The sequence below is a fragment of the Orycteropus afer genome, unplaced genomic scaffold (genome assembly GCF_000298275.1).
Source record: "Orycteropus afer afer isolate SDZICR_OR568_19922 unplaced genomic scaffold, OryAfe1.0 scaffold00417, whole genome shotgun sequence".
NCBI classification, from domain to species: domain Eukaryota; kingdom Metazoa; phylum Chordata; class Mammalia; order Tubulidentata; family Orycteropodidae; genus Orycteropus; species Orycteropus afer.
The window spans coordinates 2623292-2648344 of NW_006922004.1; the positions used below are offsets into that span (position 1 = coordinate 2623292).

The window sequence follows — 25053 nt, forward strand, 5'->3', positions numbered from 1 at the left end:
ATATAAAATTTCATTTTTACTAACTGGTGGTGTATTTTTCTGAATCCTCTTTCTTCAGTTACATATTTTGAAGACTTCCTTGTATCTTTATAAAATGAACTTCTTTCATTCTTTTTTATGGCTGCACAGAATTCCATGGAAGGGCTGTACATAATACATTTCACCAACCATCTACTAATGAACATTGAGATTGTTTTCAATATTCTGCTCTAAAAATATGCAACGAGTGGCAACGTACATACATAATTTCACGTGTTGGTATAATTACATAAAATAAATTCCTGTAAGAGGAATTCCTGTGTGAAAGGGTATGTTCATGTGCAATTAATTTTTAAAGGATATTCATTTCTGAATAATGTAAACGGTACAAAATTTTAAAGAACAAAAATGTAAATAGTGTAAAACTTCCTGACACTCTTTTCTCCTAGCCACCAGGTTCCTTTTCCTCCCCAGAAGCAACAAGTGGGACTGGCCTATTATTTACCATTTCATATACAGTTGACCCTAATTATTGGCAGATTCTGTATTGGTGAATTTACTTATTTGCTAAATTTATTCTTAACCCCAAAATCAATACTCATGGTGCTTTTTAGGTCATTTAATAATATGCACAGAGTAACAAAAAACCAGTTTAAACACATATGCCCACCTAAGGTTGAATGCCTTGCCTTCTTGTTTCAGCTGTTATACTATAAACAAGGATTCTTTTTGAGGTATACTTACAGCCATGTTTTTCACATTTTTGTTAGTAATTTTGCTATTTAAATGGCCCCTATGTATAGCGCTGAAGCCCTGTCTAGTATCCACAGTGTAAGAAGGCTGTGATGTGCCTTACAGAACAAATATGAGTTAGATGAGCATCATTCAGGCATGAGTTATAGTGCTGTTGGCTGTGAGATCACTGTTAATGAATCAATAACACATATTAAATAAAATGTCTTTAACCAAAAACATTAGTCAACTATGTTGACTAGTCGATGAAAACGTGAGCAGCAGCTTGCAGGTACAAAATCCTGTTTTTCCCCTAAGGTTTCCATGTTTGCTAATTCATTGTTCCCAAGGACTTTATAGAACACAATTACAGCGATTAACAAGAATTTGCTGTCTCTGTGTGTGTGTGCGCGCGCGCGTGTGTGCGCGCCGCGCGCCCGCGGGGTTCTTACATTCCAGAAGCTGCTCTGCGGAAGGAAGGCTGGGCCATCTACTTCCATAAACATTTACACCCTCAGAAACCCTATGGGGGTTGCTATGAATCGCTATGAAACTCATTCGATGGCAGTGAGTTTGGTTTGGTTTTTTGTAAAGAGTACTAGCTTCGCTGCAAAAGTTCTGGAAGTCCAGTGAGAGAAGGGAGATGAAATTGAGCTTTCAGTGAACATAACTTAATCCCTGTTTTCATAAACATAACCCCCAATTTAATAGTGCCTGGAGTTTCCCAGTTCTTACTTTCTCAAGAGAATATACCAGACTACTACAGAGGGAAAGGCAGTAAACCAAAAGTGTGAAATAGGTTAAGAGAATCTAGATACGTATTTCTCAAATAGTTTTTACCTAATTATCCTTAAACAAACACTCCCGGCTCCACACACAATCATTCCCCAGGACCACTATCTGCATTCTTAGTTCCAGACTAGGTTTATGTGCATTTTGACGATTCTGTAGTTTACATAAAATTGTTCTGCAGCACTCCTCACTACTGACTCAGATTTAAGCTAACATTTGCTAAGACAACTGCTCTCTAAAGCTCAATATTTTAGTGCTTCCATTTTACCCATCCTTGTGGATTTATGCCCTCAGAAAATCTCTTTACTATATTTTAGTGAAATTTCAAGGGGGAGTAAAAGTAGATGCCTGTATTCGATTCAATCCACTATTTAACCTACAATACTCTACTACTCTTTAACTTTTTTTTTTTTCTTTCTTTCAGGAAAACTACTCCCCTCTCGATTTCATGATGACCAATTAGTTTTTCAAGTGTGGTACAAACACATTGGGCTTTCAGAAACACTGAAATTGTTCTATTATATAATCCCAAAATAACTTGGTCTAAACAATATAGATTAAAATCTCTAGCTCTCATTTAGATAAACCTGGCTCAGCCTCAATGTCCTTAACTGTAAATGGAGATAACATTAACCTTACACAGATGCTGTGATAAGTAAATGATAATATATGTATTGTTTTTAGTAGTGTTCCATTGCAAGCGTTAATTATTTTTATTACTACTTTTAATGTTTGGAACAGAGTAAGAGATTACATTTCACGCTAAGGAATCAAAATGCCATCTGCACTTTAACCTACAATTAAAAGTTTTTAAAAGCATCATCTACTACACTTACACCATTATGTTGGAAGTCATGGGACAAACAGATTCTAAGAGAGTTCGATTCTTCCAGAAAGTCTGTAATTTGGACGGGTAAAAAAACACCATCAATTAATGAAAGTAAAATTTCAAAATGATGTCTCATAGGAATTTGTGATTAACTAAGGGGCACTTGCGAATCCTATTTATTCACTCTTCCATTCATTTAACAAATGTCTATGTGCCAGGGCTATGCTGTGGGTCATTCCTGAGGGGCCCGAGATCGAATCTCTCAAATTTACGAGGCTCTTTAGATCCAGTCAGTGGATATAAATGCTGAACCTGTTCTCCACTCCGAGTCTAAACTCCTCCCTACACTCCGCCCTCCTAATTCGTATGGGCATCAAACAAACTCAGAAAGCCTCGCGGATCCGGACCAACAGCCCCAAAGGGGCGCAGAACGCGAGCCTGAAACGCTTCAAGGCGGGGCCGGCAGGCGCGCCACCACTCCCTCAAAAAACCATTCTCCAACCAGGCTGCCTCAACCGCCACCGCCACACTTACCAGAGAAGGGAAAAGTGACCGAGTGTACCTAACCGCCCTCACTCCCTTCAGGGAGCAAACTACCAAGCTCGAAGCGACCGCCTCGCCGCACCGGCCAGCGCGTTCCGCTACAGCGTACGCGCGTCCCGGCTCCTCCCCCAAGGCGCGCGAACAGGGCCGCGGGGCAGGCCGGGAATGGGAGTTTTCTAACCCGCCTCTGCTTTGCGCGCCACAGTTCCCGCCAATTCCTATAGGACTGTTCCTCGTGTTTGGGGTCAGCCCAATAAAAAGGAGCTAGGATAGACCTCCTCGTCTCATCAATACTTGGATGACTGGGATATGTTATATATTCCATCCTGTCAGCACTTACTCATTTTATTTTTACCACAAAAGAAATCACAATGAGATTGTGATTATTTCAATGCACATGAGAGAAATTCCTACTGTAATAATGTGCCACTTGAGACCCAAGGAATTACACAACCCTTTGTGGCAGTGCCACTGTGATGAATTGACATGGCATCATCCTCAGGGTGAAGAAACAAGTGAACAATGAAAAATACATGTTCTAAAACTTTTGGAAGAGCTCTGGTAGCATGATGCCTAAGGCATGTGACTTCTAACCAGAAGGCTGGCGGTTCAAACCCACCAGCCACTCCTCCGAAGGAAGGTTGGGCAATCTATTTCCCTAGTGATACCACCTCGGAAACCCAAGGAGGGGTGCTATGAGTCAAGTTTGACTGGATGGCAATGAATAGTAGTAGAAAACTTTGGGAGTTGCTAGTTTTTGTCTATAATGCCTAATGCTTTATCAGATCCTGAGTGAAGGAAGTAATAATTAGTTTGCTACTTTAGTTGCTGACGTTTATATTACAAATATAAAACAGAAAGCATCTGCTATTTACAAATACTATGTTCTGCCTTTTGTTGCCTCTATATGCATCACTACTCTTATACTGCTCTATTTTTTTTTTTTTTTTTTTTCCATTCCTGCACCAGTATCAAGTGGTTTTAAACACTGGAATTCTCTAAGAAGTCTTGATATATAAGTAAATGGAGAAAGTCCTCCTAACTCATCTTTCCTCAAGAGTATTCTTGGTACTTTGTTCAGAAAAAAAAGAAAAAGAAAGAAAGAAAGCAAACTCACACTCACTGCCATCAAGTAGATTCCAACTCACAGCGACCCCCCTTTAGGTTTCCCAGGCAGTAAATCTTTACAGAAGTAGATTGCCCAGTCTTTCTTCCACAGAGTGGCTGATGGGTTTGAACCGTCAACCTTAGGTACTATGCCACAAGAGCTCCTTGGTACTTTATTTATAATTATTTAGAAAAAGTTTGTGAAGTTCCACAGAAAAGAGATGTGTGTGTATGTATTTGGATGGGGATTACACTGAATCTGTAAATCTCCTCAGGAGAGAATTGCCATCTTGATAGCATTGATCTTGCCAATCCATAAATGTGTAATCTCTCTCAATTATATTCAAAACCCAAACCAAACACACTGCCATTGAGCTGATTACAACTCATAGCCGCTCCATGGAATAAAGACATGGCAGTCTGCTTCCATAAAAATTTACAGCCTTCGTAACCTTATGAGGCAGTTCTATTATGTCTTGTAGGGTTGTTATAAGATAGAATCGACTTGATGGCAATGGATTATGGTCTAAACATAGCTAATAATTAGCAAAACAAAGGACTTTAAAATAAAGGTGGTTTTATTATAAAATTCTAAATGTGTGTTTTAAGAAGCGTCATGGGAATACTGCATAAGAAGATACATTTCCTAAAAGTCCAAATACACACAGAAGATTTTATATTGTCTGTGGAATTACTATTTAAAAAACATTCTTCTTCTTTTCAATTAAGAAGAGTCTTCAGAGCACCATGGTCTGAATGGAAGGTATTTTCCATATTAGAGTTCATCTTTGGTCTGCAATTAAGAAGCAAAATATTTAGAGCCATCAAGAAGTCTTATATGACTATGACATTAATCTATTATTTTCCACTTACAGATGAATAAGCAAAAAAGCCAAGTTACTGTTAAAGGCTTTTACAACTTAGGACTAGTTCTATAGGATCAAAATCACCCAAGGGTAAAATCATACTGTGTTTCATGTGAAACTTGAACATTTAAGGACTTACATTACTGTAAAGAGCTTTGTGTTATGAATGGTAGTAGTGAAGGGCTAGAGTAGACAATGAATAAGAAATAAACAAAGCTATCATTCTGGCCCCTAACTTCTAATGACTAGAAAATACTCTGATATGGTACCTCCTCAAAATCACTTACTCAAACTCACTGCCATAGAGTTGATTCCAACTCATAGCAGCCCCTCCTTGGGTTTCTGAGGCGGTATCTCTATGGAAGTAGATTGCCCAGTCTTCCTTCTGAGAAGTGGCTGGTGGGTTTGAACCACCAGCCTTCTGGTTAGCAAATGACTTAGGCATTATGCCACCACAGCAGTAGAGAAGAGAACCTATGCAGGGTCCTTAGTATCAAGACAGATATTCTGATACCAAATCACTAACTTTGTGAGGGAGTACCTTTCAACTTTGGTAATTCCTGTTTTGTTACTGACTTTAACTGGTGAATGAAGGTGTTTACTAGATAATCTCTTAGATCCTTTTTAGCCTTATAAGTGCATATGTAAAACTGACTTTTGTAAATGAAACTGTAATGTAGTGGGGTATTAACAGAGATTGCTTTTAAATGAATAACCTGATAAAATGAATAATCATGGTTCTATGTTTATTCATCTCTAAATTGGGATAATGAAATTTGCCAAACCTACTTCACAGAGTGATGAGGATAGCAGATGATACACATGGATATGAATACCATGTGATCTGTATTCTTACATTAAAAAAGACTTTCTTCAACTCTGCTGGGAGCTACTACGTCTTCTCACTTAGGTGCATTTTAGCACCCTTTCTTTTGCATTGTTATTATCTATTACATCTGTCTCTCTGGTAGACTGAATTCCTTGGAGGTCCCAGGAGAAACTCAAATATTTCTTGACCAATTGAATGATGAAAGGGATGAACATGCTTTTAGATAAATGTTTGTTCTTACTTGGACATTGACTAGAGGTCAGATCTGGTTACCTTTTTTCTATGACAAGTGCAAGGAAAGAGGTCATCCTCAGTCTGTGGCTCTACTTGCTTCATGCCCTCTCGGATTTTGGGTTCACTCACTTGTATATTGGCATATGCCTATGGAAACAATACCAAAGCATTCCTTACACAATGCTTTAAGTATGTATCAAATTAGATACTCTAAAATTTGCTATCATGAGGTTCAGTTAACTTATATATTTCAAGTTTGTGATAGTTAAAATTATCCATTTCCCTTTAATACAGAGCTTCTGAGAGGCAGCTTACCTTTGAATTCCTAACAGAATTCTCCTTATTCCATCCTGAATTTATGTGACTCCTATTGTTTTAACCACCTTGTGTCTCACAATGAAAATAAGTGTGGATACAATCTTCCCTGACAATTTGAGGACAGAGACTATAGTCCTCCACCATTGCTTGCACAAACTCAATCATCATCTTCATTTATTATGTGCTTAGTTTGTGTTAGGAACTATGCTGTGTACTTAGGTTCAGTAAACATTAGTTCAACGAGTGAGTACTATCATATAGAGCTATAGACACTCAAGAAGTAATTCCTCCTGGTTTATTCACTTGATATAATTCATTGTCTACCCTTATATCATCCCTTAGAGAAGGTTAAAAAATGGGAAGCCCAATGTAGATCATAAATAAGCCAACTCTATTCTACAACAGAACTTAAAATATGAGATTCAATATCTGTAATTCCGAGATAAAAATCTTAATCTAGATCTGGTGCCATTATTAGCAAATACTTGTTTATTACTACTGAATTCTATTTTAAAGTCTTTTAAATTGTCAGATATGTTTGATTACAATTCCTACATGGTTAGGTCCATGAAAAACAACATCCAAGACAAATCATGGTTCATCTGGGGTCAGCACAACAGGTCCAAACATAATTTGCACTGTTCAGACAAACACTTGGTAAGGCAGGAGGAATACTGTATAAAGAGAACAACATGAATCCATGCACAGTAACTCTGCAGGATTACATATCACTTTTCTAACAATATACCACATAAACCAAAAACCAAAACCGTTGCCATCAAGTCAATTCCCACTCATAGTGACACTGCAGAACAGGTACAACTGACCCATAAGGTTTCCAAGGTTGTAAATATTTACAAAAGCAGACTGTCACATTTTTCTCCTAGGGAGAGGCTGGTGGGTTCAAACTGCCCACCTTTTGGTTAGCAGCCAAGAGCTTAAACCACTGCATCACCAGGACTCCTATATACCACACAGTTCTAACAATAATACTTTTCACTTGATGTTATAGTTTTCTCCACTAGTTAATCTTTGCTTTACAATAATTTTTTAATTAGTATTTCATATTTGTCCCCGATTTTCATTCAGAGGTGTACTTATATCTCCTCACCTTAATATACTTTCAGAAATTAAGGGAAATATTATTTGTTCCTGAGGACATGTCCAACTGCAAGTTATATATTTTTTTTTTCTTGGAAAACACTCACCTGGAAAAGTTTGAAATAGTAACAAAATATGTCATCACCCATGAGATTATTTCTTGCAAATTCTTGTCCAGCTTTGGCTATTTTCTTTGCCTATAAGGGAAAGACAAATCTTTAACGAAACAGAGTGTTTCCCACCCAGACCCAACTTGAATTGTATCTGCCAAAAAAAATATGTCGGAAGGAAGGTTGGGTAATCTATTTCTGTAGTGATACCACCTCGGAAACCCAAGGAGGGGTTGCTACGAGTCAGGTCTGACTTGATGGCACATAACAGCCACAATAACAACAACAACAACAACAATATGATTTTATTTAAAAATAGGGCTTTTGTAGATATAATTAGTTAACATAAGATTATAGTGGAGTTGGGGGGAAGGTTCAATTCCAACATGACTGGTGTCTTTATAAAAAGAAGATAAAAGACACACAAGGGTGAACACCATGACCACGAAGGCTGAGACTGGAGTTATGTGGCCATAAGCTGAGGAATGCCCGGGGCTACCATAAGCTAGAAGAAATGAGGCAGGATCTTCCCCTACAGTCTTCAGAGAGACCATGGCCCTGATAATACCCTGAATTGGACTTCTAGTCTCCAGAACTGTGAGAGAAAAAAACTTCTCTTGTTTTAAGCCGACCATTTTGTGGTAATTTATTATGTTGGCACTAGGACCTAATAAACAGATACATGCAAACTGACCCTGAGAGTAAATGAATACTATATATAAAATATATTTTTATAATTTAATTATTCTACTTGTTTATTTTATATATAAATATAAGCACACCTACATAATGGGACAATAATGGAAAAGTTATCTTTCGGGATAGTCTGATGTGATAATGGGAATATTCAACCTAACTTTTGTCCAAATCAAAGAGAGGTTTTAAGACTGTAAAGTTTGAGAAGTTATATTGGACAGTAGAACAGAACTGAGTAAAAAACTTTCAAGGATTAAGCCTGTCTTAGAGAGAAAATGTATATATTGAGTAATGTAAATGCAAGATGATGCTTAATTCTCTGCCTTTTTAACAATGTTCAGGAGACACTTAGCCTGAGTGTTAGTTTCATGAAATCCCTTATCACAACCCATAGCATAACTAATTACTTTTCCTGACAGAATTTTCCATCTTAATTTTCAAATTTGCTATTAAGGGCAATGATTGAGGCTCAGAACAACCTGACTCAAAGAGAGAGCAAATCAAAATAAAAGTTTAGTATTTTGTTTCATATGCATAGTGGACAGTTTAATCTAAGACCCAATGCCTGTGTTCACTCTGAGGAGAATTAATGTGATTTTATTCCATAGGAAGGTGGCTTCCCATTGAGACGTAAGATTCTTTATCTGAAGATCTTAAAAGAGTCCCAAGTACAAGACTTTAAAAATGAACCTGATATTGGGGTACCAGTACAATGTAGAAGCCCTAGTGGTACAGTGGTTAAGCTCTCAGCTGTTAACTGTAAAGTCAGTGGTTCAAACCCACCAGCTGCTCAGTGGGAGAAAAGTGTGGCAATCTCTTTCTGGAAAGATTTCCAGCCTTAGAAATCCTATGGGCAGTTCTACTCTGTCCTATTGGCTTGCTATGAGTTGGAATCAACTCAGTGGCAATGGGTGTGAGTGTAACAGTGTAAGCAAAGTACCTTCTAGGAGACTGACCTTACCTCTTCATCATGATCTTTTGCCCACTTAAGTTTTTCTAGGAGATCACTCAGATTGCTTTTAACTGGAATATAATGTTTCCAGGGCTGCAGCTCATTGTAAAAGTGTTCATAGTAGATGGAGTCCTGCTTCAGCACAACACTGTCACCGACCAGTAGATATGGCAGGCGATATGCTGCTACAGTGCCATCAATATTTATTTGATACTTATGCTGCAAAACAAGCAGTAAGGTATAAAAACCTCAATTAAATTTCCTTTATTCCATTTTCTTTGTCTTCCTCCTCTTACCACATATGAACCCTCACCACACCCAGATACAAACTGGTCAGGTTTTGCTCTCTGCCTTTTTAAGTGTTATCATGTAACATGTTGATCTAGAGCTAAATATTCATTTTCACCTTCCCCTACTCCATGGCAGTGAGTTAAATACCACAAAGGAGACAACAATTCTAACAGTGAAGCAGGCAATAAAATAATAAAATTGTTCTCCCAAGGCTACAACATAAGGAAAGATATATTTAGTTTTGACTTTGTAACTCCTCTGCTACTTTATTAAGTACAAGTGCAAACTTAATGATGTCACATTCTGTGCCATGTTAACTGTATATTTTTAACACCAGATGGCTACACACATTTTAAGGAAATTAACAAGCTCTATGGCAAGAACATCTGTGAATAAAGACATTCATAGAACTGCAATAATCAATAATCTTTAGCTGTAGAAAATGGAACAGGTGGGACTAAAGCAAAGAAATCATAGAACACACCTGTGAGGAGGCAGGCTCTCTACCAGCTCTCTTTGGATATAGCCATTTCTTTCAAAAATCTTTGAAATATGCATATAGAAAAAATATTGACAATTTATGGCATTATTTAAATCCATATATAAAGGAGCTCTGGTGGCACTGTGGTTAAAGCATTGGGCTGCTAGCTAAAAGGTCTGCAGTTCAAACCCACTAGCTGGTCCTTGAGAGAACGATGAGGCAGTCTGCTTCCATAAAGATCTATAGCCTTGGAAACCCTATGAAGCAGTTCTACTTTGTCATTTAGGATCACTATGAGCCGGAATTGATTTGATGGCATTAAGTTTTCTGTATTCCATTTAATCAAAAGAAAATCCAACCATGTACAGGACGGAGAGCACGCTAATCACTTGTGTTATAATATACTAAAGACTCTTTGTCCTCCTTCCTCTCAACTATATGGGGCTTCAAAAACCACTCAATGATCTAGCAAGCAGGGTAGTGCTCCTGCTTGAAAAATGGAGTTCAGAAAAAAGTGTCCTCCCTAGAGCATGAGCAATTCACAAACACAGAAATTTATCCCTTTTTTCCAGAAATCTCAGGCAAAATATTTGTTTGGGTTTCAATTTATTCCTCCACCAGAAGGCCTGAAAAGAGACACCTGATTTATAGCATATTTAGTATGTTGTGTTGTTATAGTTCTAGAGAAAAGTATTTGTAAAATGACTTACATGTACTTATTAACAAAAGAGGATTTAGAGATGAAATTTGTTTATCTTGAGAATTAGTTGGAAAAAAAATTATCACCCTACCCAGGTCCCAAATGCCCTTAATATGTATTTAATATTAGTGCTGGGTACTGATAACAGTGCCGGGTTTCCAAATCAAGCCTAGGGACTCCCATCCCTTAATATTCACCAAGTTTTATGCTTCCCTCTTCTAGTCTCTATAATTTATAGGTCTCAACTTCCCTCCCCCAAAGTGCCATTTTCACATAAATGAAGATATGTGGAAAAACAAAAAAAAAAAGATTGTCCACTGATTATGTCCTACCTTGAAGAAATCAAAAAATGAAATGTGTTTCACAATAGGACCATATAGACTTTCGTCGTGTTTAAAGAAGAAAAAGTTGGTGAAAGCAGCGTCTATGAGTTCTGGGTGTTTTCTACTGAGCTTAACCAGCTCGAGTCTCTCTTTGCGGCTGTCTCGCCCTCTCCAGACAGCTGTGGAATTTTTGCTTTCCCAAGGAGGACCCGTGTTAGCTTGCACAGACATCATATCCAGACTTACTCTAGAAGACAGAAAGTGCAACAGATTTTCCTCCCAAACCTTCACATCACAAATGTTGTTAGAAAAGAACTCACCAAGGAAAGAAAACCAACGCTCTGGGTCAACTGTAATCTGTCTCTCACCGGCCCATGGTTTCTAGAACAGAGTCAGTCAAGTCATATGTAGGCATCACGATATCTCTGGAATCTGTGGAGCCACACCAGGAAAAGATAGGATGGATGTTTGAATTGGATTTCTTTTTTTCCAAAGGCCAGTCTCCCAAATTAACAAAAAACTCAACATCTGGCATCTTCACCTAGGAAAAAGAAAACAAAGTTTATTCACGTTTCATTGGAGAATATTTTGCATTTATCAATTAAATTAGAAATTACCACCAAATGAAAGGCCAACTTTACTAGCTTTAGGTAATGATAATTACCTGAGTGGGCAACTTTTCAGAATATAGTGCCCAATTGACCAATGTATTTGCTACAGAAGGGAAGAAATGGCAAAAGTAACCTCTACTCTAATACTGCCAAGAGACTTTAAAGTGATCCAAGAGTGAAAGGAAAATAATTACAAAGAATAGCACTTGGGACTCTAATTATAATTTTTTATTAATGAGCCAGATGCTTCCATTTCAAAAACATACACCTGGTAGACAGTGGGGATAGGATTTAACTGCAGGAAGCTCAACACCAAAGCCAGCACTATTAAATTCCAACCTATGTTGCTCTACAGACAAATTACATGAACGTGTTGAAACAACTTCTTTTAGCTAGCCATGAAAAATGCCTGGAGTGTTTGTATAAAAAGAGATTTATATTTTAGGCAAGAACTGTGTTGGTCAGTCTGTGAAGAATCTTGAAAAACCAGAGTCCTGAAGAACATTTCTCTTTTTTATGGACTGACAGAGATAATCAAGTAAAATTTGCCAGCAGTCTGGTATCTCAGCTTGAAGAGGCATGATAATTGATGCCATGAGTTACCTACATTCAGAATTCACTGACTGAAACACCTTGCAACCTTGAGAAGAAACTACTATTTTCAATGTGTAATTCAATCAAGACACAAATAATGATTATTTGATAAATAGCTATTGCACAATTGGTAAGAATATTGGTTTCCATATGTCATTTTAATATTACTGTTGAAGTACTCTACCAGAACCCTGCTAAAGTACATTGTACCAAGAAACGTGATTCAGAATAAGGCAAACCTTTTTTGGACTCAATGTAGGCTAAGTATCAAAATTAATTTTATTATCAGGTATTTTCTTCTATAAGGTATCTTACATGACATAAACATTCAGAGCAGTATTATGAGACTCTAGAACAGAAAACCATTGATATGGTTATTATTTTTATTTTGACAAAGTACATTGTAAAACGTGGGCTGAAATTGTTTAACTAGGAAACAATATATACTTACCTTTCTAGTCAAAGAAAGTAGTATGGCATCCATGAAAATTCGAAAACCTACATGTTCACCATGAGTCTTGATGTAAACCTAAAGATAATTTACATCTACATTAGTCTAAAAGTACTGACAGGCTTCACTAAAGAAAGGCTTGTCACAGTGATCCTCATTAGAATGGTTTTTAATAAAACTATTTAGCTAGTTATATCCAAATGTTCAAAAAAAATCAACTAAAACAAATACCTTGTTATCTTTCAAAGTATAGTGACACAAGCTCTGTCTTTGTCCAAATCTTTTTGGGATTTCTGTTGCAATCTTTTCTGGATCAACAGTAGGAAAATGTGCCAGATCTTTCTGAATCTGAGTAATAGTTTCTCGGCAGTTCATCTCCTGTAGCCAGGCTGCACTATCTTCCAAAGGGCAGTCACAGTTCTCATGGTAAACCGGCCCTAATTACATACAATTAATGATGTTTAGCAGTAACAATTTCACTCAACGCTGGAAATACATAACAAATATTTATCATACGGACCCACAAGATTTGGCCTAAGATAGGATGAGTATTTTGATGAAAATAGAAATTTTCCATTACATTGGCAATCACTAGTAAGTTAGCCTTCTACCGTGACAGATCTTCATAGTGACATCTTGTGATATTTTCCTAATTGGGCCCACTTTGTATGAACTTAAAAGAAAGCCACCAAACCAAATCAACCCACTACTGTCGACCTGACTAGTACTCATAGTGACCCTATAGAACAGAGGAGAAATGCTTCATAGGGTTTCCAAGGCTGTAAATCTTTATGTAAGTAGACTGCCACATCTTTCTCCCAGAGTGGGTGGTGGGTTCAAATTTCTGACCTTTCAGTTAGCAGCTGAGCATTTTAATTACTATGCCACCAGGGCTCCTTTAAGAGAAAACAATAGTTTACAATAGTAGATATTGTATTTCATTATTATTTAAATATTTTAATATTTTAAGTACTTAGGAATAAGCAAACACTGATAAAAGGATGTCAGAGGAGTAGGCCTGTTTTAATGAAAGACAAAAATGATGTGAAATTAATACCTTCACTGAAAAATGATCTATTATACAAACAGGTTCTAAAAATGTCTAAGGTACTTTTCAATATGATAAATCATCATCAACTTGAAACACATAACAAATACTATGTTTGCTATTTTTTAAAAAAAGAATTATAAAGACAATAATCCCCAAGACAGTCCATTTCATTACTATTCTAAATGAGTTAATTTTATGTTTATAGAAATAACACTAATATAGTACAATCTGAATTGGGATTTTATTGTCATTCTTTTCCATAATTCTCAGATTCCCATCTGACCCAAGCACTAGTTGAAAATGTAGTATCTTTTTAAGGTTTCCCAAACAAACAAACAAACAAAAAACCAAACTCACTGCCATGGAGCCAATTCGACTCAAAAGACCCCTCCTTGGGTTTCTGAGGCGGTATCATTACGGAAGTAGATTGCCCAATCTTCCTTCTGAGGAGTGGCTGGTGGGTTTGAACCATCAGCCTTCTGTTTAGCAGTCAAATGCCTTATGCACTACACCACCAGGGCCCCTTTAAGGTTTATCAGGTTATACTATACCATGTGATCCTGATGGAATGTAGGAAAAAGGAATCTAGACACTTTTAAAAGTATCTACTTTTCTTGAGGGGAGGAGGAAGATTTGTGCCTCTCTTCTAGAGCACTATTTCTCCACTGTTCTTTTGGTGCTGTTTCCTCTGAGAGGGGAGGATATGGCTCTAGGTAACAAAGCTATCCTCTCATGCCACATAAGAAAACAAAGAATTCTCTGGAATCAATGGTATTGGAAGGAAGGTGGAAACAACAGGCAACATTGCACTAGCTCTGCTTCTAGTCCTTTTCCTTCCTGAAGTGAGCTACCAAATTTCAGTAACACTTATTAGTTACACTTGCAGTTAAAAGTGTCATATATGGCCATACATATATACATTGATTGGTCTCACTAATGTTCTTCCTAAAGGGAGAAAATTCTCTATTAATGTTCATTCTTCTTTAGACAATTATAATTTCTGTCCAAAATTTGAATTCCTCTCTTTTACCAGGACTCAGTTTAGCTTACAAATAAAGAACTTCTACTTTTTCTTTAAGTAGGAGAAAAATATTCCAAAAATACATGCTGTTATTTTTGCAGATGGAATAATATCTGTTATTGTATGCAAATACTTTTGCTTTAAAATTACATCCCGATTTACCTTTTAAAATATATGGAGATTTGGCCACATGCTGACCTTGAAATTTAACTTCTACCTTCAGATTTTTGTAGCTTGCATACATTCTGTATCTTACTATGAAGGATCCATCCTTTCGGTCTAAAACCTGGACTCCAACTCTAGTGAATTGCTCATCTGGTGCTGAGATTTTAACTTGGAATACTTTTTCGCCTGGAGAAGATGTGAATCTGTGATGGGAAACGATAAAATATAAATATACATTATATTAAGGACAAACTCATAATTATGATCTCCAGTCTGAGAACTCTACCATATGCTTGGTATTTTCCTCCTACCGTATGCTTGTTTGCTCTCTTATGATTTTAATGTCAGAACGAATATGATGGATTGTAGGGATTAAAAAAAAAAGTCAAGTATCATTAGAAAATCACAAAGGAATGTTAACCTATTAATTTATGTAATTATAAAACATACTTACACTTTCCATATATTAAAATTTCCTTATCAACCTATTATTTATTTCATGCCCATCACATTTGGAAATGTGTGATCAAACGGTGCCTCCAAAGATAATGATGTTCTTTTGTGAAATTTAGCTAAATGATTCTTAAAATCATGCTCAGCTTTGGAATATGGCTGGACTGTCATCCTAAGAACACAGTATGTTTATTTTTGTTGGAATGAGTACTCTTCCCATTGATATGGTATTTAGTTTTCCCAAGCGTACTCTTTATAGCCAAGCGACAAAATTTACAAACTTTCTATTTTTTTTTTTGCTTTGGAAATGTATTATTCCTAAGATTTGTTTTATACCAAAGAGACATGGTCGATATTTATCAATAAAAAGGCAATTATTTCAGAAGTGTGCGATTTATAAAATCAAATTTTTAGTACAATTTTAACATATTGAACTTATCAGAAGTAAACAAACCTGTTATAAACACAAGAGAGTCATACTTTGCTGCTTCCTTCCAATCGCTAAAGTTTCAGATAATGCTTCATTTTTCTCCTTGAGTTTTAAAATATGCTTACCTGTAGATGTCTACCTGAAAACAGAGGACAGCACCAGAGTCAGATAACCAACCCTGTATCTAACTGTTGTTGTTGTTGTTATGTCCGTCCAGTCAGACCCGACTCATAGCGACCCCTCCTTGGGTTTCCGAGGCAGTATCACTACGGAAGTAGATTGCCCCATCTTCCTTCCGAGGAGTGGCTGGTGGGTTTGAACTGCCAGACTTCTGGTTAGCAGTCAAGTGACCAGAGCTCCAACTATTGGATGTAAGTTCCTTATAACTGTTTATGCAAAAATAAATTAGAAATAGTACTTTCAGCAAAGTGGAGGGGCTTTGTTTTTCCCTGGAAATGTAGGAGTCGCTATCAAAATAGCCAAGAGCCATCTCGGAATTATTTCTAAAGCTATCGTGAAAATTTGATCCAGACAGGGGAGACTGGCACAACCAAATGTGGATGGCACCCAAATACCCAAGGATTGGAATTGCTATGGAGAAAGGAGTTCTTGAACAGAAACATTTTCCTTTAAAATTGCTTTTTACAGCAATACAAAACGATTAGGGCGCCGTTTCTCGACTTACTTATTCCCTGATGTATCCACTGCCTGAATATAGAAATAGCGGGCGGGAAGAACGACATCTGCTTTTAGCCCGGGTCCCCATATTTCGCTCTTCTCAGGGCTCAGTTGCCGCTCTCCGCCGGTTCCGGCAAGCGCTGGAATTGTTCCCAGAAAGAAGCAGTAAACCAGCAAAATGCTGAACATTTACAACACGTACTGTCGAAATGATTTACGGATAAAGAAAAACGTGTAGGATGTAGACAGGACCGACCGTGGCTTCGACAGGATCAAGCTTGCCAATCACCGCAGCAAACACAGCTGGCAGAAGTGTCGCTTAATGTGCAAAGAGCAAGCATGCAGATCTCCACTTTACTCCAGGAAAATCACAACCGGAGGGTTGACATGTTCAGGTTGAGGATGCCAGTAGGTCTGCTGAAAAGGACAAGAACCACGCTGCTCCTCTTCTGTGAGAGGAAGATAAACTTTTGTTAGTTCTGCAACGGCAACATCATTTTGGGGCGAATCCGACTCAGGTTCCAAACCAAGGTGAAAGATAAGGCGATTGGCCCGAGTGTCAGGGCTAAGCTTAGTAAGGCCTTCTCCAAGTGGACGGCGGAGTGGACACGCGTCTGGGGCGCGGTGGGCTTCTTGGGATTTGTAGTTCGCGACTGAAGTGGCGGAAATCCTGCCAGATTTTACCCAGCTCTCACTGATTTATTTACTTTTCAACGACCTGTTTCGATGCACGGATAGTACTACAGATACTCAATAGAGAGGCACGTAGGTCTGAAGGCACAGCTAAGATTTTATTTTTGGTCACCATATCCTCCACACAAGCAGAGGGCAGGTATAAAATATGATGAAAAAAATGTTTTGTAAAATGTTATCTGTCAGCTGATGCTTGGGCACGACCATTCTAGGGTGCTATCCTGGCTTGCTTGGATAACTGGCGGCGCGGCGCGGGCGGGGTCGGTGTACTATCCACAGGCTGGAAGCCCTAGTCCCCGGACCGTGCTTGGCTCTGGTGCAACCGCAAAGACCCATCCGCGCCGGACTGGCAGCAGAGGTACCCCCGGGCTGTGGGCAGGGTCCGAGGCGCGGCCAGTTGGGAGCGCGCTCTGCGTGCCCGGCCCCCCGCAGGGCAAGCTGGGGGTGCAAGCTGGCCGTGCCTGAAGTCGCATTCCTTGTTAGGTCCTCAAACCCCGCCTGGGTTGTTGAGGGGTCACCTCCTCTTCGGAGCCCTTTGGCTGTCCCAAGGGAGGGCTATTGCATTTGTGTTCTTCCTCCCCGGCAAGAAGTAAGGGGAAACGCCAAGTCCAGATCTCCAGAGCTTAGGCTGCAGAGTGGAAAAGAAAAGACGAGTCCACTTAAGGACACAGCTCGATTTGGAGGGCCCGGGTCAATCCTGTGAATACTGGGGATTCCTGTCCACGCGCCCGTCTTCAAGCCAGACCCGACAAGGCCTCTAGCACGGAGCACACAGTGGCGGTCCCTCGCCCCCACACGCCCGCACCAGGCAGGGCTGTCACTAGAAGGGGTTGCAGAGCGAGCAGGCCGCAGAACACCTCCGGGTCAGCTCCGGAATTGGACCCGAAACCGCCGCCTCCCTCTCCTATCTCTGGCCCTCGTCAGCTGCCCGAAAAACACAGCCCGTGTAGGGCTGTGTGGCTGGCTCCGTAATCCAAAGCAGGCTCGGCCGGAAACCAAGGCAGGAGTTTTATATTTTAATTGTTGCAATTATCCTTATTAACGATAGCAAATCGTTTATTAAAAAGCCTGAATCCGGGGCTTCTCTCTTCACCCTGGTGCTGTAACTCTCCTCTAGTCACACCCGCCCAGGCAACTTTACCGCCTGGGAGCATACCCCTGGCGGATTCAAGGAAATTCTGCCCCTAACCTCCCCACCCCTGCCTCCGCCTCTTCCCTCTCGCGTAGAACTCCCTCTTCCGGCCGGGAAGGGAGGGAGTGAAAGAGGCCTTAGTGGGTCCTTCATTCCAGTGAGGTAACTCGGCCCGCCTCCCGGGAAGTGAGGTGGGGGCGCGGCAAGGGCGCCCAGGCCGCGGCTCGCTGGCGGTGCGCCGCCGTCGGGAGGGAGGCGCGGGGCGGGGGCACAGCCAGCCATCGCCGAACTGGCGTTTTCTCTGCACTAGGTTGGCGGCGAGCGGCCTGCGCCGCCTTTGGTTTTCTTGCTCCAGCGGTCTCCTAGCCTGGCCGCGCTGCGGCCGCGCCGCTATCTTCTCAGAGGTGCGGCACTCTCCTCGCTTCCGCTGAAGCTTGGGGTTGATCCTCGCGTGATGCACTGGGCTCACCCCGGTATCCTTTCGTAGGCTGGCGGCTTCTCTCGGGAGAGGGGCTTCGGTATGCCGGTGAAGAAAAGAGGTTTGGAGGGCGAGGGTGGGGATTGGTTGGGAAGAATTGAGGGAAGAACACTTGGGGTCTCATGGGTTCTTGGTCTTGCCCTTGGAGAGAGTATTCGTCCTTGGTCCTTAACTGACCCTGTACCTCAGTTGTTTTCTGTAAGAATATGTAATAATAGTTGTCATATGTGGAAGGCAGATTTTTAAAAAATGTTTACTTCTCTAAGATACTTAAAAATATGGACTTAAAATATAACCTAAAAAATATACAAGCTGTCTTTAAAAATGGAACATTTATTCTACAGAATAATTCATTCTGAGGACTTCTGTAAATCGTTTACTCCAGTGGAGCACTTAAGGCTTGTCATTTTATAAAATTCTGTCTTACGTATAAGCATAATTTAAAAAAATATTTCTATTGGTAGTGACAGGATTTTATGAATAAATCAAGGTGAGACTTAAGTCCTTCAATAATTCTTAGCAGTAACTTTCAATATAACAATAACTCGCTTACCTTCAGGTGAGAACCAGGAGGGATTCCTAAATAAACTTAGACTCCTAATCATTGCCTAAGGAGCTCTGGTGGCATAGGGCCTAAGGCATTTGACTGCTAACCAAAAGGTTGGCGGTTCAAACTCACCAGCCACTCGGGGGAAGGAATACCGGGCAGGGCAATCTACTTCCATAAAAATTTACTGCCTCAGAAACCCAAAGGGGGTCAGTATGAGTTGGAATCAACTAGATGGCAGTGAGTTTGGGTTTTCATTGCCTATAATATAGTGCCTGGCATGATGTAGGCTATTAACTATTTGTTAAATGAAATGACTTCAAATGCTAGGCCCTGGGGCTACAACCAAACCTAACCCTTTGCAGTCCACTTGATGGTGACCCTTAGTGACCCTATAGGGCAGAGTAGAACTGCCCCATAGGGTTTCTAAAGATGTAGTCTTGAAGGAAGCAGGCTGCCACATCTTTCCGGAGTGCCTTATGGAGGCTGGTGGATTTGAACCACCTTTTGGTTAGCAGTCAAACCTTTAACCACTGCATCACCAAGACCCCACTTAGGGATACAATAGTCATCAAAACCAGACTTGCAGGAAGTTCATGCAATCACGCATAAATGTAAAATTGCACCCTAGTAGGACTTAGGCTGGCAGTTCAAACCCACTGCCACTCCTCGGAAGGTTGGGCAATCTACTTCCGTAGTGATACTGGCCCTCAGAAACCCAAGGAGGGGTCGCTATGAGTCGGGTTCAACTTGACAGCACATAACAACAACAACAACAAGACTTGTGAGAGGAGCCATGGTGGCACAGTCGTTAAGCAATCAGCTGCTAATTGAAAGGTCAGCAGTTGGAACTCAGCAGCTGCTGTTCCCATGGAGAAAGAAGTGGCAGCCTGTTTCAGTAAACGTTTAAACTTTGAAAACCCTATAGGCAGTTCTACTCTGTCCCATAGGGTTGCTATGAGTTGGAATTGACTATGGCACTGGGTTAAAACTTGTGAAGGAAAGGTACCTAAGTATATATAGTATATATGTATACAGGATGACCTTACCTTGTTTGAGCAGCAAAGAATGCCCCCCCCTTTCCCAAGGTAAAGGTGACCAGAGCTCTGAAGGATAAATGGCAATTAACTAAGTAAAGGGGAGTGAGTGGGAGAGGGAAGCATTCAAAGAACCAAAAGGAGGTCAGTGTACCTGAATCTAGAGGGAAAGGGGAGATAGTGAGATGTGGTGGAGTTTAAAAGGTAGTTCATGGGGCTAGACAAGGAGTTGAAATTTTGCTCTAAGAGCAGAGCGGTTTTAAGCAGGGGAGTTATATGATTAAATGTATTTAGTAAGCTTTGTTTTCTAATATCCATGCAGAGGGCAGATTAGCAATAGCAAGACATGAGGGTGGATGGGGAGAGTTAGGACGGTAAATGGAATTGTTAATGGTTTATAAAAATAGGGACAAAGGAGATACAAGATGTGACAAGGCTGTATAAGCTGCAGGCTGTTTATTGGAGGGGTAAACTACCCATCTCTATCATTATTTCCTGAGCCTGTGATTACAATATAATAGATTAATTGATCCATGATTTTTTATTAGTAATAAATTATGCTTAGTTCAAGAAAGCTGAGATCTGAGCAATGCACTGAGCGTGAACAGTAAGCAAAGCACACTTGATCCCTGACCTTATAGTGTTTAATTGTACTGGGAAGGGTAGACATGAGTCAGACATTCAGTATAGAAGGAAAGAGGAGCTGTTTGGGTAATGAGATTTTAGTGCTTTTAATGCTTTTCAGTTTCCCTCTAATATATTTTACTTACAGAATCTATAAATATTACACAAATCTTCAAAGTGATATTTCCATCAAAAATGGTTCAAATGAGAAAATTTTGCTACTTATTACTACAAATTTACTCTTGGTTTTTATTGACAATGTGAAATAAGTCCTTAGGTTGATGACGACATATTTTGGTAAAATTGCAAATGAATCATTCTTGTTCAGTGACCGTAATATAAAAACAAACCAAAATGTAAACAAAAGTAGACTGCTACACTTCCTTTCGTTGAACTAATGCTGTTTTCCTTGTCTTTAGCTTTCAGGAAACTCAGCCCCAACTTTTATACTCAAATGAAGTGTTTTATTTTAGTCTGTGCTTTTGAGAAGAATACTCCTCTAATGAGCATAATTCATAAAATCCCCAGTCTGCCACACAGAGCTGGTTTGACAGGCAATATTCCGTTCAGTTTGAGGAAGGAAGCTATGTCAACGCAGAAGTTAATTTTGAGGTGGAAATATGAAAGGGCAGAACCTGGAACAGTTTTATCCCCTCTCCCCACCCCAAATCTAACTCTCCTGTAGCCTTCATTATTACCATATGCTGTCTTTCATTCCTGACTGTACTCATAACCCACCCACACAGCCTCAATACCACAAATATCTCTAATCACTACACTGGCTTTTAGAGAAAGAAAGGTTTGATGATAACAGATAAGAAGTAGAAAATGGTACTCTAGGACATCTACTAAGAAGCAGAGAAACTGAATCCTCTAAATAAATAAAATAAAAAAGAGCTTGGTCTACCACCTTAGGTACTGAGTTTCCCTTTGCCTCTTCTACATCACTGTTGGACCATGAAATGAGTAAGGAGAAAACATAAAAGTTACTAGTCTAGAGAGCTGCTCTACCTGCTCCTAAAATTTCTTTACACACACATACACACAAAAAAGAAAGTTTCCAATCTGAACTGAAGCATCTCTGGTGGTAATTAATGAACATCTACCCAGCCACACTCCTGGAGATAACTTAAATCTCTGCACAGATTACTAAACAACAAAAACCACTTTTGGGAAGTTTTAAATGGAGAGAAATCATTCTCTAAAAATAAGGGAAATTGATCTTTGTCTATGATCTGTAGAGTCCCCCTTGTATGGAGCTCTGCTTCCTTAAATGACATGAACTACTTAAATTACAGTACTTTGTTACTTTGTTCTCACAGATTCAGGATAACCAAGATGCTTTTTCGTGAATTATTTCTTATAGGTGTAGTCATAGGTTGCTGTTAACATTCAGTATTTGTATGTTGATTTTTTTGTAATCATACTTTGCAACCTATGAAAGTTATTTTTATTTTAATGTTTAAGTAGGTAAATGGGCAGAGATAATTACTGATAAAAATCATACTTGATCATACAGTGTGGGTTGAATTTCTAGAAGTACAGCTCTGTGGCTAAGTTCCTGTGAAACAGAGCCCTTTCCCAACGTCATTCTCTGCTCTGACACCTGTGTCAGGTTGCCTCCTAGATTACCTGCAATGATTGCATTCATCAGGTACTTCCTTTTATGTACATCTTTGGCTTCCTTGAATACCCTTAGGTGCTATTTAAACTTTGCTGTCTTAATCCAGCAGGAAATCAGTTTAGACTTGAAAAACAATTTTTCCTCTGAAACTGATCAGAAGGTAGTGACTATCTAGATTAACCTGCCTGTTTTTTGTCAGGTGACAGATATTTAAGAAAATTAAATTCTTTATTGTTTGATGATCTAAGCACATAATCATTGTTCATTATGTATTTTTTGCCTATACTTTTAAAATAATATTCCTTATTTATTTTACTTTAAAATAAAGAGCTTTTTTCTTAAGACAGAAAGTGGGATGACTGAAAGTATAAGCTAAAAATCCTGTTGCTAGGATTCTGACTCATGGGTACCCTATATGCTACAGAGTAGAACTCTGTAGGATTTTCTTGGTGGTGGTTCAAACCCATCAGCCACTCCTTGGAAGGAAGATGGGGCAATCTACTTCCGTAGTGATACTGCCTCGGAAACCCAAGGAGGGGTCACTATGAGTTGGGTCCGACTCGATGGCACATAACAACAACAACAACAATCTTTACAGAAGCAGATTTCCAGGCCTTTGTTCCACAGCATTGCTCAGTGGGTTCAAACTGCCATCCTAAGGTTAGCAGTCAGCACAAACGGCTTGCACTATTCAGGGACCGCTGTAGGTATGTTGTTGTTAGTTCCTGTCGATTTTGACTCATGGTGACCCCCATGTGAGTATAAATCCACTGCATTGTCATTGACACCATTCTGATTACTAGCAACCCTGTAGGACAGAGTAGAACTGCCTATAGGGTTGCTAAGACTAAATCTTTACTGAAGCAGATAGCCACATCTTTCTCTTGCAGAGCAGCTGGTTTCCAACCGCTGACCTGATTTGCAGCTAAGTGCTTAATCACTGTGCCACCAAGGCCCCATGTGGGTATAGTAGTTATAAAATAAATATTTTTTGAATGATGGCACATGAGTGACATTTGATATACTTTTAGTGCTGTTTGTGTGTCCTGTGGATTGTTGATCTTTCTTTTTCTTCCCTCTCTTCTAAGGAATCCATTTTGCAGCTTTTATGGTTTTGTAGAATGTGACAGTTTTCAAAGTTGTTCTTCAAAAGGCGGAAAGAGTTGCAGCTTCTTCCTAGTAGCAGAAATTTTATAGTTTCATTCAATGCCTAACGTGGAAACAGAAAGGTCAAATGATTCTGAAAATGGTCAGCACAAACCTGAAAGAAAGTCTCCTGAAGAGAATCTACAAGATGCTGTAAAATCTTTCTGCACAAGTGGCTCAGGAGCACCCTTGGGTCCTAAAGGAGATGGTCATTATCCATGGAGTTGTCCAGTGACTCATACTCGTGAAAAAATTTATGCTATCTGTTCAGATTATGCCTTTCTCAACCAGGCAACCTCAGTCTATAAAACTCCAAATCCAGCACACTCTTCTTGCCTCCATGATAGTACCTCCCTATCTGTTGGAAATAATTCATCAAGATATATTAGCATCCCGACTAGTGCATCAGAAATAATCTATAATGAAGAAAATAGCCTGGAAAACTTATCCAGTAGCCTGGGCAAGCTACCTCTTGCCTGGGAAATTGACAAATCTGAATTTGATGAGGTGACCACAAATTTGAAACATAAATCAGGTAAGGAAGGAGCCATGAAGTTCACATGTGAAAATAATAAAGCAAACTGTTTATTTTTTAAACTTGATATAAACCATATTTTTCATTTATAATACTGCATATGAAACACTGCTGTCATCTTATTATTACAGTTTTAAAGAAAGAAAAAAACTAAAAATGGAGTATTTAGTTTATTAATACGTTGCCCCTGGAAACTTCAAGTATAGCATTTGTATTTTGAGAGCTCTGAAAAATCTAAGAATTCTTTGAAATGCAGAGAAGAAAAGATCAATGACTTAGCTGGAATAACATACTACGATTTTGTAGCTTTTTTAAAAAAATGTATTTTAATGAAACATAATTTATGTACAGTGAAATACACAACACTAAAGTGACATGGGTCAATGCATTTTTTTTTTCAGTGTTCCCTCTCCTCCCCTTCCTTCCCCTCCCACCCTTGGCAACCACCAAAGTTTCCCTCCATATATAAACCTTTCCTTGACCCTCCACAACAACGAACTAATACTATATTTGTCCTTCTGTGATTGACTTATATCACTCAGCATAATGTCCTCCAAGTTCATCCATATTATGCGGTGTTTTGCAGACTCTATTATTCTTTATTTTTTTTTTATTGTGATTTGAGTGAAGATTTACAGAGCAAATTCACTTTCTATACAGCAGTTCAATACATTTTGTCTCATGTCATTGATGACAGTTGACCACAATGCAACAGCTCCCCTTCCACTTCCTCCCCATAGTTACCTCTTCCCAGTGTCCATCTCTGCATGCACTCCTGCCCCCTGAGCTGTCTCCCTGTGCATAAACAGACCTTCTTTCTCCCATGATTGTTCTCTCAAAGGAGTGTATCTACCTGAGGTAAATGTTCAACTCATATGCCTGTCTTTTGTTTGGCTGGAA

The 25053-nt window shown here is 39.3% G+C and overlaps 2 protein-coding genes across 2 annotated transcripts in view; one reads left to right on the forward strand and one right to left on the reverse strand.

Moving 5' to 3' along the window:
• Positions 1-4757: 4757 nt before the first annotated feature.
• Positions 4758-16526, reverse strand: POGLUT2 (protein O-glucosyltransferase 2). Its single transcript, XM_007953825.2, has 10 exons — positions 16345-16526; positions 14774-14979; positions 12771-12976; positions 12540-12617; positions 11252-11424; positions 10893-11130; positions 9098-9307; positions 7438-7527; positions 5951-6058; positions 4758-4775 (listed from the first exon to the last, which is right to left on the reverse strand). Exons 1-10 carry the CDS (start codon positions 16524-16526, stop codon positions 4758-4760), a joined length of 1509 nt encoding a protein of 502 aa, XP_007952016.1.
• A 7152-nt stretch (positions 16527-23678) lies between these two features.
• The window catches only part of LOC103208151 (DNA excision repair protein ERCC-5), a 114429-nt gene continuing 113054 nt past the window's right edge, over positions 23679-25053 (forward strand). Inside the window, exon 1 of the mRNA XM_042782697.1 lies at positions 23679-24153. Coding sequence (XP_042638631.1) covers positions 23679-24153 — 475 coding nt within the window. The remainder of the gene's footprint in view (positions 24154-25053) is intronic.

What these genes read in the sequence shown, in the direction of transcription:
- POGLUT2 (XM_007953825.2), bottom strand. Translation starts at nt 16,526, where the DNA reads ATGTTCAGCATTTTGCTGGTTTACTGCTTCTTTCTGGGAACAATTCCA. An exon ending in TACTTTCTTTGACTAGAAAG is followed by an intron (nt 11,425 to 12,539) that starts GTAAGTATATAT and finishes TCTTTTTCCTAG; the next exon opens with GTGAAGATGCCAGATGTTGA. An exon ending in GTTCTAGAAACCATGGGCCG is followed by an intron (nt 11,131 to 11,251) that starts GTGAGAGACAGA and finishes TCTGTCTTCTAG; the next exon opens with AGTAAGTCTGGATATGATGT.